At 48.4% G+C, this 13,932-nt stretch overlaps 1 protein-coding gene across 3 annotated transcripts in view; it reads left to right on the top strand.

Annotated features, from left to right (window-relative positions):
* The window catches only part of CRISPLD2 (cysteine rich secretory protein LCCL domain containing 2), a 34,652-nt gene that overhangs the window by 769 nt on the left and 19,951 nt on the right, over positions 1-13,932 (top strand). Inside the window, exons 3-6 of one of the 3 annotated variants that reach the window (XM_050311094.1) lie at positions 2,551-2,695; positions 3,525-3,571; positions 7,681-8,006; positions 13,319-13,437. In XM_050311094.1, coding sequence (XP_050167051.1) covers positions 7,764-8,006; positions 13,319-13,437 — 362 coding nt within the window. In that variant the 5' untranslated portion in view covers positions 2,551-2,695; positions 3,525-3,571; positions 7,681-7,763. Of the gene's footprint in view, positions 1-2,550; positions 2,696-3,329; positions 3,572-3,872; positions 4,225-7,680; positions 8,007-13,318; positions 13,438-13,932 lie in introns of those variants that run through there. The other 2 variants (XM_050311093.1, XM_050311095.1) reach the window with 2 other exon arrangements.

Here is a 13,932-nt window from a genome sequence, read left to right as displayed (position 1 = left end):
ACTTTTACCTGGGCACTGATGAAACAGCACAGGTTTTATGGGGAGTTGTTTTCTTTGCATATCATCAGCTGATGAAACATTTGGGGGAATGTTCTTTGTTGTGAGAAGATGGAAAAGAAGCTGCAGATGAACTTGTGTGATCAGTCCAGGCTGCCTTGAAGAACAGTGAGAAAGGATAAATAGGGATTCACAGTGCCAAATACGAGTTGTGCTTGGGAGTAAATCTAAGTGCCTTTTACTCCTGTGATTTGGATCCCCACAATTCATCTGCTAATGAATTTGTTAATTCATCTGCTGGAGCAACGTCTGGATTGCTGCTTTGCTGTGGGGTCAAGACATCTTCACCCCATCCCTGCTGGAGAGCAGGATGGATGTGTCAGGGATTTCCTGGCTACCTCTGCCCCACTGCATCATCCTCAGGCAGAGCCAAGCCCAGGCAGGAGGAGAAGTGTTAAATAGGCAGCAAAGCAGGGGGTGTTCCCCAAACCTGAGTGTGGCCATGCCTGGTGCCCTTCAGGAGCAGCCCAGGGCCTGCTGGTCCCCACTGTGCTCTCGCTGTACTTGGTCACAGACAACTTCCTGCAGGTTTCACCCTGTTATTCCTCTTGTGCTCCCTCTGCTCTGGAGGAGGAGTCAAGCCCAGAGAACACCAAGAGTTACCCTGCAGTTTTCAGCCTCTCCCCGTGCCATTCCTTCTGCCCTGCCTGGCTTTGGGCCCATTATTGCCTGTTTGAATAGGAAGTAAAGGGGAATTAATTCAAGTTGAAGATCAAGACATGCTGTCTGCACGGTCAATTAGGAGGGCACAGGGAAATCTGTGTCTCTTCCCATTCATTGGTTATTCCATTAAAAGCCTCTCTCCTAATATATACTTATATATGCAGCCTCCTTTATGTGGCTTTTACCACATATGAAATGGAGACGTTGTAATCAAGGCAGTAATAATGTGGAATGATTAAAAGTGACTTCTGATTGTTTTGGCTTTAGTTGAACATATGGCCCAAAACTGCTGACTTCAGACAAAATGAGGTGGATAAAAAGCCTTGTTCCAGGCTGTGCTCATCCCTAAACACAACCATACCTTGTAGAGTGAAAATCAGCCTGGCATATATTAAAAAAATTAAAATAAAAAATCAAATCTTTGTAGAGCAGCCAGGTTGATGGAGCAGTCAGACAGCCCAAACCATCCTACAGGGATTCATTTCCCATAGGGACATTTGTGGAGATTACAAAATACCGAATTTCTCTGAGGTCTGGAAATTATTTGTACGTCGGCATGTGAGACTGAGAATGAGTTAATTCAGCTTTATGGTAATTGGGGTGAACAGCACCTTCGGAGGGCTGTGAGTCAGGGCTGGGGAGCTGTGTGGTTTTGGGGTGGCAGCCTGTGTGGGGGCACGATGGTTCACCGTGTTGGACCTCGTTATTCAGGGAAATTAGGAACTGGGGGGGGGGCTGCAGCACCTTTCAGCTGATTAAATAAGCCTTCAGGAAATACAGCAAACTCACTGATCCAGAGTGAATCAGAGGAGCAAGGAAAAAAAAAAAAAAAGGAGGATACAGTGATTTTACAGTAAAGCAGTTCAGAACCTTCTGTCAGCCCAGTTCTGGGTGGTCTTTGCCAGTGCTGGTGGCAAAGTCTGAGCTTTTTTGGGAGCAAACTGCCCAGATTGCACTGAATTGCTCCTGGCAGGGTAGAAGTGCCAGGTCCAACTGCTGGACCATGTGTTGTCAGTTCACATACACAGTTTGTTTTGAAGTAAATAGAAACTCTTTGTAAATACAGCTGGGAGAGCGTGGCCAGTGGAGAAGAGCAGCCAGAAGGGGTGTTGTGGCTGTACCAGGCTGCAGGACTGGGACTGACTGGTGAGGACTGGCTCCCTGTCTCACTTGAAAACGGAGCAGAAGATACACCCTGAGTGATGGGAATCTGCAACTTCTTGAAAGATTCTCAGGAAAATGGTGTAAGAGACAAAATCAAATCAGCAGTTATGCCTTGGAGCGCACTCCAGAGGGTTCTGTTCTCTGCTCAGAGCAGTTGTGCTCTCTCAACTGCCAATATTTGCTGCTCTTGAACAAGTTTGATAAATGTCCTTCTGCTTTCTGAGCACCGCTGGGTCCAAACAAACCCCTGGGAGTATCTTGTAAACTCCCTTCTAGTAAACAGTAAATAAAAGTGGTTGGTGTTTTGCCTGAAGAAATAAATATTGACTTCTTAGAAGAATGGAAGGACTTTTTTCCCTAAGAACTTTGGAGAGAGGACTAGGCAGTGGATTCGGAAAAGTCACGGCAGCTTTGCTTGAATGTGCCAAATCCAGGAGATTGATGTTCCTCTGCCTCCACGTTGGGTTGCCACCGGTGCTGCTTCCACAGAGGGACACCCCGGGTGATGTGCTGTCCCTGGAGTGCTGCTGGATGGGGATCCCACAGGACTCCCATGCGTGGTGATGCCTGGATCTGCTCATCCCCCTGTGGGCTGGAGCTGCCGCAGCAGAGGTGCCGTAACATACCCGTGCTATTACTCACCAGAGTGGTTTGTTTTTTCCCCAGCTGTTTACTTAAAGAAAAGGGAAGGAACTTTCAGCCTGTCTTTTGCTCAATCGTTTCCCTTTGCTGTGAGTAAACCCTCGGAAATGGGCACGGAGCTGGATGTCACAGCTGGGGCTGTTGGGGCATCAGCGGCACAGCAGGAGAGGTGAGTCCTGTCTGGGGGTTTCACTCGCTCTTTGCTTTCCTTATTCCCTGGAGCTCCCGGCTGAGCCATGGGGAATGTCAGCGCTGGGAGAACTTTGGGGACAAACTGCAGAGGGGGATTAATCTCCTGTTTCCCAGCAGACACCCAGCTCTGGGAAAAAAAGGGGGATGCCATGAGGTGTGCTGGAGGGCTGGAGCTGGGAAATTCCAAATCCCTCGCTGTGGGATTTCCCTGTGAGGAGCAGGAATGGCTGAGCTGGCAGCCGGGAAGAGCCAGCTGGCTTTAGTCCCTCGCAGGAAAAAAACCCTTTCTTGGATTCCCCCTCCCTCCTCACAGGAGCTCCTGGAATCCGCAGTGCTGCGAGCTCTGCCCGAGCACCGACTGCAGGGGAAAGCACAGCGAGCCCTTTTATACCACCATGGGCTGCCCTTCTCCTCCTCCTCCTCCTCTCCCCTCCCGGTGCTCCCGCCTTTGGGAGGATGGTCCTGCTCTGCTGAGCCCCAATGACTGACTTCAAACTGCCGCGGTCCCAATCTCTGCTCCTCGCTCCTGCCTCCTTCCCTTGTTTTTTTTTCTCCCCCTCCTTTCCCCCCCCCCCCCTTCTTTTCGTTATTACTCCACACCCGTTGCCAAACCCTGGATGATCCATGCTTGTCCTCTTTGCCTGGAGAGCATAAATACCACTGGGGAGCTCTGTGAGACTGCACTTGGTAGTACGAGTTGCTGAGCTGAGACCTTGCACATCTCGCACCTCCCGAGGCTTGTTCCATCCTTCTCCCCTCCTCCTCGTTTAAATATTTCAGACACATCATTTATTTTCCACAAGCAGGCTTGGAGAAGCTGCAATTACCTGGAGACCTGGAAGTACTCGGCAAGGTAAGTGTAAAGTTTGGTCCCTGCTTCTGAAATGTGGTTTGGGGTGGGGGTGTGTGTGCAAGAAATTACTTTTTTAGGAAGGCACAATTTTAGTAACTTCTCCAAAAAGTTGCCTGGATGGTATAAAATAACACAATACTGTCTGAGCTTCCCTTATTGTATGGTCTGCAGAGGTTAATGTAAGATTAATAAACATTAATCTTGAATGAATGGGAGGAGTTTGCAAGTACAGGAGTGGATTTCTATTGCAAACAGAAAATATCCAAGGGATGCTGTAGCAGTGTCTAAGAGCTAATGCCTGTGGGCATACCAGTGTGCTCCAGAGTTTGTGCCACTCTGCTTTAAAGTCCTGTATAAAGGGAATTTCAGTGTTACCACATGTGGTGTCTGTTACCACTGGGTTTTCTATGTGGTTTTACATAGAAACTCACCCACTTGGGTTCTGTGGGAGTGGATTGCAATGGAAGATCCAGATGTTTTGGCCCGTGGGCTTGAAGATGCTGAATTTATGGTGTGTTGGTGCAATGTTTCAAATTGTCCTGTGTCAAGGAACTTGTCATCCTGCTTTTCTTTGGAAGCCAACACAATTCTTTGAGGCTTGAAATGTGTGAATCCCAGGTAGAGAGATGGGCTGCTGGAGTTTAGTGCTTTAGGTATGTTGTGACTTTATCGCTGGATTTCTTTGCACAGGTTAGAAGCTGATCCCAGGCTAACCCAGGCTAAAAGCTGATCCCAGGCTAACTCATCCTAGATTTCAGGCTAACTCAGGTTAGAAGCTGATCCCAGACTAACTCAGTTTAGAAGCTGATTTAGAATGCTAACTCCCCTCTGCTTTGCTGTTTTAGATGCTTTCCTGATATCCCAAGCTGATTTTTGCATTTTCCTGCCTTGTCAGCTTGTGCCAGGTGTAGCTCCACAGATCCTGGGATGCTTCAGCTGCAAATGTCACCCATCACCCAGGAGTAAGCACCCACTCATGTATTTTGCCAGGGGGGCAGTCCAAGCTCAATATCCATAAGGAATAAGGTGACATGAGGACATCCTGAAGGAGTCAGCCTGCATGTGGCTTTAGCAGCCTCACATGCCAGGCTTCAGATGCGACCAGCTCTCCTGCTGTCCGTGCAAAGCAGACGCCATCCGTTAGCTGGGGAAATAGCTTTCTAAAAATAATCTTCTCCAAAGTCCAGTGCTGCTCTTTGACTCCCTCAGACCCCAGAAGAAGGCCTCCTCTCTGTCCCCACTTCGGACAGGCATTTCAGCACATTAAGGAGTCGGTTTCTGCTGACTCAGTCATTTCTGATCGCTCCCAGATGTTTACCTGGCACCAGTATCAAGGGCCTGATGTGCTTAAAGGGGTGTTGTGCTAATGCTCCTCTTGAGCACTTGAAATCAACAGCAGACACTTCCTCAGCTGACTGTCAGCTGATAATTTTCTGTGAATAATATCCAATTCCAACTCAAAGGCAACATGACTCCAACCTTCCCATATGAGGAGCTCCTGATGGAGCCCGGAGGCATCGCCCTGGCTCTGCAGGGCACTTGGTCTGCCTGAGCTGCAACACGTGTCCCAGCGCTTCTTTGCACCTGGGCACGAGGCTATGGAGAGGCAGATGGATGCACATCTGAAATCGATGAGAGCTTTCTGAAATGTGAGCATCTTTCTGCTGCTTTCAATTAATTTGGCCAGGGAACTCTTTCCACTCTGTCCCTCTTTGATTCCTTTCTCCTCCCTTTGGATGCTCAGCGCTCCCCACCTTGAGCCAAAGCAGAGGAAGGGACCCGCACACTCAAAGTGAAATAGAAGATAAAACCAAAGTGACCTAATTTTAGAGAGGTGCTGGTATCCCCTTGCTGTCAAATGGGATCCAGGGAAGCACATCCCGAGGAATAATGCACCATCTGTTGCGAGGTTTTGGCTGGGTCGCGAAACCAGACGCGCTGGCTTCGCTGCGGAGGCGTGAGTGGGGCAGCTCCTCTGGCTCTCAGATGTTACAGCTGATTTCTTTCAATCTGCCCTTTCTGAAAGTTCAGTGTTTGCCTTAAATGGGTGGCGGATTTGGGCTCCTATTTAAGCAAAGGGCACCCGGCCAAGCGAGGGGTGCAACGGCAGCCTCTGAGCGCCGGCTGTTCCTCCGCCTCCAGGCCAGGCTGCAGGGATTGCTGCCGCTGCTAAATGGCCACATTGTAAACGGCCGTGGCACTGCAACTATTTTTAAACTCCCGGGGAAGTGCCTCAAAGTAGGAATTGTTCCCCGAATTTGGGTCAGACAGTCTACAAAAGCAACTGCTCGTTTTGCTGCCCCTGCCCCTCCGTAGCTGGGTTAGAAAGTCAGGCTCCTGCTTGGGGGGGGAAGCGAATGCCACAAACAGGGCTGAGAAGAGGATGAGGTTAAAGGAATATTTGTCCCAGTGCCACTGAACGTCCTGTCTTCAGGTGTGCCTGGAGCCGGGGACAAGGCGCGTGTGTTGGACTTGCTCCGCAGAGCAGGAAATGATGAGAAGCCGTTACCTAAACTGAGCACATTACATCCTGCATTGTCCTGCCCCGGCAAAGGCTTAATGTGCTGCCTGGAGAGAGGCTGAGGGCAGCTGGTTTTCATCTGCCTTGATATTCAGTACGAGAAAGAAGCCTCAAACAGGGACTTTGTGTCTTTTGTGTAGTCAGCCAACGAGTTTTCAGGGTTTTTCAATAGTCTCAAAGTTTTTTTGGGGGTCCCTGTCTGTGCAAGGCAGGTCGTACTTGCCACTGTCCTCCACAGTGGCTGTTGTGCTGGGTCTGGGGAATGGGGATCTGGGGCTTTGTGCTTGAAGCATAGCTTTTCCAGCTGGGGGCTGGATGGCTTTTCCCTGCCTTGGATGGTTTCCAACTCATCTGGTCTCAGTGTGTCCAAATCCCGTGTCACTGGGATGAAACTTCTCGAATAGTTCTTGCTAATCTGGGGTTTGTTTCCTGCTGCTGTGTAGGAATGCTTTCAGCGTGGCTTTCAACACTGCTGTCAAAACCAGATCCTCACCTCATGTTGTAGGCAGGGATGGGGAAGCTTTCCTCCAAAATTTAGTCCTAAGGAGGGAGATCCTGTGTTTTCACTGTCTGTACGGACGCTTCTTGCTCAGATCGATCCTGCTCCAGTGGCTCTTGGATCCCAGTGAGGAGCAGTGGGTGCTGCAGAGCCCTGCAGCAGCACAGACTGCCTTCCCTGAGCAGCTCCTGGTCTAAATAAAACCTGCCAAGACACGCAGGGAATGTTAGACAGATAAATTGGAGCAGGGGGGAGTTTGGGAATAGCAGGTGGAGCGAGAGCACCGCGGAGCAAGGGAGAGGGATTAAACAAAGCTGTTCCAACCGGGCAATGACCAAATCAAGACTGTCCCTCGGAGCCCTCAGTGCTGACAGTGCTTTCGAGTGCATGGGAACACCTGATGTGGCCGGGGGAGGGTGGGTGCTCGGGCTGCTCTCCGGAACTTCCATAACTCACATCCCTGGCCCTGCTCCCGCCTTACGCGAAGCGCCGCGTCAGAGACCCCCTGTGGGAGCGTCACTGCCGGCAGGGATCGGCGATGTTTGGTGTTACAGTGACATTTCCCATAAACAGCCACTCTCACACAGCCTGGCAGCTGCTCTGCTGGACTCCATCGGCGGAGTGGGGCCTCCAGAATAGCTCATGCTGATGCCTGACCTCTGCGATCCGGCTGCCCGGCAATTTTACTTTCCCTGTTATTCGTATCTGTTCTCCACTTTGGCAGCTGCTCTTGGTGGGAATAACTCTGAATGTCTCCCCTTCCTGCCTGTGAAGGGATGGGGATGGGATTACTCTGAGCTGCTGGGCATTGTGGGTTGGCACCTCCACCAAAGACGTTGGAGTGCAGGAGGCACCTTCTCCCAAGTCTGGGGAGTGCTCATTCCCAAAACATCAGTGGTTTAATGAACTCAGTCCCCATCACTCAAGGGATTGTTGTTCAGATCTTCCCATCATTGGAGTGAATGGGAATTGTAGGCATCACTTATTTCCAAGCACAAATCTGGGCTGTGGGGCCTCACTGTTGGGTGATACATGCACTGAGAGCTTCTCTGGCGCTGCCCTCACTGCCTGTTTCTCCCCAAATTCCAGACCTGCGCTGAGCCATAGGAGTCCCACCAAGAAAACCTACCACCACCTTCATCTTTGCTTCTACTGGCTGTAAAGGAGAAAGCATGAATCCTGCCCTGCCTTGGATCATTCCTCTTGGATGTGTACTGCTCCTGACAATGACAGCTGAATGCTTTATCCTGCCCAACTCAAGTCACCTGGAGAGCATCCTGAGCAAATATCGGGATGGGGAAGCTCACTCCAGATCCAAGAGAGCCATTTTATTTTCAGACAGGCAGGAGATACTGATGCTTCACAATAAACTGAGAGGCCAAGTGTACCCAGTGGCCTCTAATATGGAATACATGGTGAGTCTAGTGCCTGATACCTCATTTGATTGCTACTTTTTGTATTTTCTAACTATATTTTAATTTTCCTTGTGGTGAGAGAGGTGCAGCAAATTTCCTCTGAAGTAAGTTTTTCTCAAGAGCTTTCCTGAAGCTATTTCATTCCAGAGTGAACGATGCTTTAGATCATTGGACTGTTTTAGTTGGAAAGGGCTGCTTATGGGTCATCAAGTCCATCCACTGCATAGTTTCAGGACTAGTTCCATTATTCATAAACGAGGTCTGGCCCAGCCCTGGATGCATCTCCGGTGATGGCAATTCCACAGCCTGCCTCAGCAGGTTCTTCCATTACCTTAATGTCATAAAAGCATCAAATTTTCCCTAGTGTTTAACCCATGCTCTCCCTGTGAAAGCTTTCAGGCTGCTTGGAGTGTTTTGGGACACCACAGTCTGCTCAGAGTATCTTCTGATGGTCTTTGGGTTGCCATCAGCTACCACCCAACGCTGGAGGTGGTATCTGTCCTCTTGTCATACACTGACCACCAGAGCCTATCCATGTGAGCCAAACATCCGTGATGCTGCTGGGAATCTGCTCTGGACCACAGAGAAACAGGGCTTGAGAAATGTGGCTCCATCTGCAAAGAATTTAATCACTGGAAATAGCTGGAAGGACTTTGGGAGTTTATGGGTGGATGGGCCGGCGCTATTGGCTTTTTGTAATTCAGGAAACCAAAATAAAAGTTTGGTCAAATGTATTCTCCCACTTCAGAGGGAGAACTTAAAGGTTTGAGCATGAAATATGCCTTTGCCATCAACAATTCCCATGAATAGCTTTTCTTCACCTGATGCCAGAGACCCTCCTTTGAGCTATTTTTGCTGTGCCATCAAAATATTACAGGGCCACAAAATGATGTAGGCAAATAATTATTTTTTGTGTGCCTTTTCCCAATGTGCAAATATAGTTCTGACCAAGACTAGTCTGACTTCAACTGTGCACTTCTGCTGACGGATCCAGTGATTAATGATTTGTTAAGACCATTTTTAAAAGGGTAAAAGAAAAGTGCACTTGAATGTCATATAAAATTGTTTGCCAGCTGTCCTGAAATGAGGGCTGCAAATGGAAAATCTTGCCTTTTGTGACTGTAAGGAGAAGGAAAAGAGAAGGGAGGGCAGAGGACAGAGAGGAAGGAGAACTGTGTGTGGGTTGGTCCCCACCAGCACTCACCCCGCCGGTGTCCTGAAGTGCTTTTGTCAGGCACCGCGTGCCTTTCTAAGAACCAGTGATTGTATCTCTTCCTCAGCGGCTCTCACGTTATCCTGCAGGGAAGGACTGCCAGAAGAGGCAACTTGATTGACTTCCAGATGGTAAACACAGAGCATGAGCAAGCCCAGTGTGTTTGGGTTGGCTCTGGGGATGGCAGAGCGCTGTGGACTGTCCACTGCCCGGCCGCTGTTTGCGCTCGCGGCGCGGTTACACTTCTCTGTTTGCCTTTGCTCAGGGAGCTTTTCTAGTGGTTTTTATGGCTGATTGAGGGCAAATGAAAGGGCCTTGTGTGCTGTGAAGAAAGGAGCTGAGTATAAGATGGTGCTGCTTGGAAGGGCCATAATCAGCCTTTCATGTGTTTGTGTTTACCCAGGACGACTTGGAAATGCCGTGTATAAGCTGAACGGGAATTTCTCTTTAATCCTTTGTCCTGCATAGGACATTTCTCATTTGGACTCGTTTAAGAGGATGGTCTGTCTTTAGTACCACAGATGAACTTTTCTCTTTGCCTTTGGTGCCCGTGTGGAGCGTCACCAGCGACGTGCAGCTATAATTTGGGGATAAGTAGGTAGAGCATGTTCTTGCCCATCAACCTCTAAGCACTGCCTTGTGAAAGTCCTTTCTCCCAGCTCCATATCTGATGTATTTAAGTGGTCTAAACTGGCAATGGGAGCAAAGGTATTCCAGGAAAGGGACATATTTAACTACTACAGGATGAGCTTCAATTGTTGGACGCTGTTGATAAGAAAACAATACCACAGTGGGTCCTATGACTCATCTGGAGATGAAAAGGATTATATACGTGTGGGATAAAGGTAAACCAGAGTGAAAAAAAATGAAGAAAGAAACAGTTTAGCTGCTGGGTTTATGTAATTAATTGAAAGTTGGCAGAGGTATTCAGTGTTAATGGAAAATGAGTGAGCAGTGCACAACTTCCTGACAAAGCTGGACCACTCTATGACTGACACTTCCACTGTGTGTTTGGACTTCATAACAGTGGTGGATGGGTGCCAAGACCAAAACAAACCCCATGTTAATAGGCCCAGAGTAAAAAGGACATAATGGACCCAGAGTAAAAAGAACATAATGGACCCAGAGTGAAAAAGGACATAATAGATCCTAAGGCATTGTGACCTTTTAATATGGCTTAGTCAGATGGCTTTCAGCAGTGATGAAAGACAGAAATCTTTCCTCTTGCGGCGGCCTCAGAGACAGCTGGATAAAGCAAAATTGTTCTCAGTGCAGATTGCTGGAAGGAAAACAGTTTGTTTTCATGTATGAGGTATGCATCCTTCCTCTCAACTGTAGAGTGCTGACTTTCCCTGTCGGGATGGGATAGTATTTCTGTGGGGATTAGCAAAGCACATCCAGGGCTCTGCCAGGACATGTCAGCCCTGAAGTTGCATGGCACTTTTCAAAGTAAGCTGCCAGTATTGCAGAAAGCCTAAGCTGGGGAGGAAAATGAGTGAGTAACCTGATCACTGGAATTCAGATGTCTGGAGTTAGGTTTACAAAGTCCTGAGGCTGAGTAAGTAGACTCTTTTTGGGATGTGTTCTTACTAAATCTGAACCTACAAGTTGTAGCATAATGTGTGTATGCCATGCATATATTTTATGTATATAGTGTATACTGTACTTTGAAAAGCCATCATGAGCTTTCAGGAGTGAAAAAGACAGTCCATGTGCTAAATCACTTGGAATCACCCATACCCAAAGGATTCTCAGCCTCTGCTTGTGAAGGAAACTGAGCACAGGCTCTTTGCCCCTCTGGCTTCAGCAATCTTCCTGGATACTGCTTTGAATATTGGCATAAAGAATTCCTGCAAGTATAGCTGGGAAAGTCTGAAATCTCTTCCCCTCCCTCCCCCATCTTTATTGCTCTGAAATAATTCCAGCCTCCTGACCGCATTCGCGTCTCAGAAGCAAGAGGCAAATAACTGCTCTGATTTAAATGGGGTGGCTTTGTAATCTGAGCCTGCAGAAATGAGCTTCTCTGCTCACCCAGAACAAAGCTGTGCAAAGACAGAGCTCGTTCCCAATTACCTGTTGAGTGTCTTTTGTCCGAGCTCATTTATTTTATCCGTAGGCATCAAAGGGAGACGGAACGCAAATGTTGGCGTTAATTTGCATTTAATGGCCTATTGCTCACAACGTCTCTGCATTAAATTAGGAGATTTGGAGCATCTCCGCCTCTGAGGCTGCAGGCAATGATGCTGTGCTAGAAAGTCCGGGGAACTCGCAGCGCAGAACGTCTTGGGAGAGTTTCTGTGGCTTTTGTGTTGGATGGGAAGGCGGGTTGTGGCTGGTCACTGCCGAGCGCACAGAGTGGGAGACCACAAAAAGCTGTGTGCCTCGGCACAGCTGCAACAGTCTGCTGGGATGGAGGTCTGGGAATGTGTGTGGTGGGTCCAAGCCCATCACCTTCAAGGAGCTGGAGGGCTGGGATGGGAAATGGTTTCATTCCCTGGGTCAGAGCTGTGTCTACAGGGGGTTTTGCAGATTGACGTGGATTTGCTTGGTCACTGGTCAGCCCAAAGCCAGGCTGATGAGCCCAAGGCAGCTCTGGGATGTTGTTGGAATCTGGGTTGCTGAGTGTGTTTAATGATAAGCTGTTCTGGGAGGCCTGGGCTGTGAGCTCAGTGAGATGAGCTCATGTTTGCTTTACACAGATAGTGTGGACACACCAAGTTCCAGGAGACACTGCGTTTTCCTCTTCTCTTATCCAAGGGTGCACAGTCCCTCCCCATCCCAGCTATAACTGCCTGAGACTGTGTCCAGGTACTCAGAATGAACACTTGATGGTTTTTTAAATGTGTTTGAGAGCCTGAATACCCTCCAGCCCTCCAAACAGGCTCTGACAGGTCCTTTGATATGTTTGAGATCAGAAGTTGCTTTTTTCTGGAGAAGACAGGACTTGGAAAGAGTAGCTGGTTGTGATGGTAAATGTCCAAAAGGACAATCTTGTGCTGGCACGTGAATGGGCTGGAGACACATTACAAGGCCTCTCTTCTCTTTGGTTTTATTTGTAGGAATGTGTGGTAATATTTTAATCCCAACAAATTATCCTCTGAGGGCTGTTCTGAATAGAGCAGCTGTCAGTAATTACACAATGAATTCAGGGCACTGGCTGCTGGGCCCAGCAAGTCTGGCCTTTAGAACAAATACACTCCTGGGCAGCGGAGCCAGCAGAGCTGCTTTCCTGTTTGCCTTTGTGTCATGTTTGAGTGGTGCTTTGGCTTCCAGCTGGGTGATATTCCATGAGGAGTGATCTCACACTAATGTCCTTCCCTCAGTGGGAACAGAAATGGGATTTGTCACTTCCAGCCTCATGCCTCTTTCAGTGAGAGTGAGTTTAGCTGGGACTTTGCCCCCCCGATGCATCTGGATCCGTTGGTGAACTCTGCAGTTAGGCTGGAAGGAGGTGGGGAGATGGGACTGGGAGACTCAGACCCACTCTTCTTGGTTCAGAACTTGGACCAAAAATCTGCAGCTATGTAGTAGTGGAGGGCAGAAATACATCCACCGTTGGAATTCTCCTTGATGGGAAAGCCTGGAGATATCCCAACAGTAAGGACAATGGATGGAAAATCAACACCAAAGCTCTGATTGCACATTAGAACTCTTGCAAGTCTCAGAAATAGGTGTCATCAGCAAGTGCTGGGATCTCCAACCCTGACTTTTAATTTTTAAATTTTTTTTTTAACATATTGCCAAGAATATCTTGAGTTTTAGGGTGGGTAGTCTGGATGGCTTCTTGAGCTCTCCCAGGTGTGTTTGTGTGTTTTCTGCTGACCTGTGTACAGCATTTCCCAAGAAGCATGGCATAAACCAGGCCAAATCATAGACCCTTTAGTACCCTGGACTTTCAAGACAATGAAATATCTTGGGAAACGTGATTTTAGGTTGGGGCACATCACTGAACTGTGCTGGCTCCACCAGGACAGGCCAGCCATGTACTTGTGAACTGCAATTTAACCTTTCTCCAGTAACTGCTGTTGGTTTAGTCACCTGATCTAATAAGTCTGAAATGAAAAAATGACCTGTTGTTTTCTCTCCCCACACCTTGAAGACCTGGGATGATGAGCTGGAAAGATCAGCCCACGCCTGGGCTCAGCAGTGCATCTGGGACCACGGGCCCAGTGACCTCATCAGGTCCATCGGGCAGAACTTGGCAGTTCACTGGGGCAGGTAAGAGCTGGGGGGCTACAAAATCACTGCAAAGAGCCATTTATGGATCCTCCTTTAGAGACAGCTGGAAAAGTTTGCTTTGATGCTTGGCAGAGCACTGGGGAAAGGGAATAAAAGCTGAGGATCATTAATTGTGATTGATTTGGTGGAGCAGTTATCCCAGTAACACCTGCAGCCGCCACAGTTCCCAGCAAAGCAGCACTGATTTGGGCTCCTCCATCTGTATCTCTGGGTAACACAGCTCTAACCTGCTTAAGGTCACTCCTACTCCTTAAGAACAGCTGCAGAAGTCTTAACCCTTGCTCCTAAATCTGCTGTTTCAGGGAGGGGTTCTGGCGTCATGTAGAGAACCAGGGGAAAGCTGAAGTTTCTCAGGAGCCATGCCTGGACTCAGCTGCTAGTTATGAATTTAATTATCTCTTGCTGTATTTTCAACAAATATTTATCCAGCTTCTAATTTCTCTTTACTGAGAACACTTTGCAGATTTTTTTTTT

This window comes from Myiozetetes cayanensis, unplaced genomic scaffold (genome assembly GCF_022539395.1).
Source record: "Myiozetetes cayanensis isolate MyiCay16 unplaced genomic scaffold, myiCay2020 scf16, whole genome shotgun sequence".
Classification (NCBI taxonomy): Eukaryota; Metazoa; Chordata; class Aves; order Passeriformes; family Tyrannidae; genus Myiozetetes; species Myiozetetes cayanensis.
The sequence above is the reverse complement of the archived record's forward strand: the minus strand, read 5'-3'. Positions and strand labels throughout refer to the sequence as shown.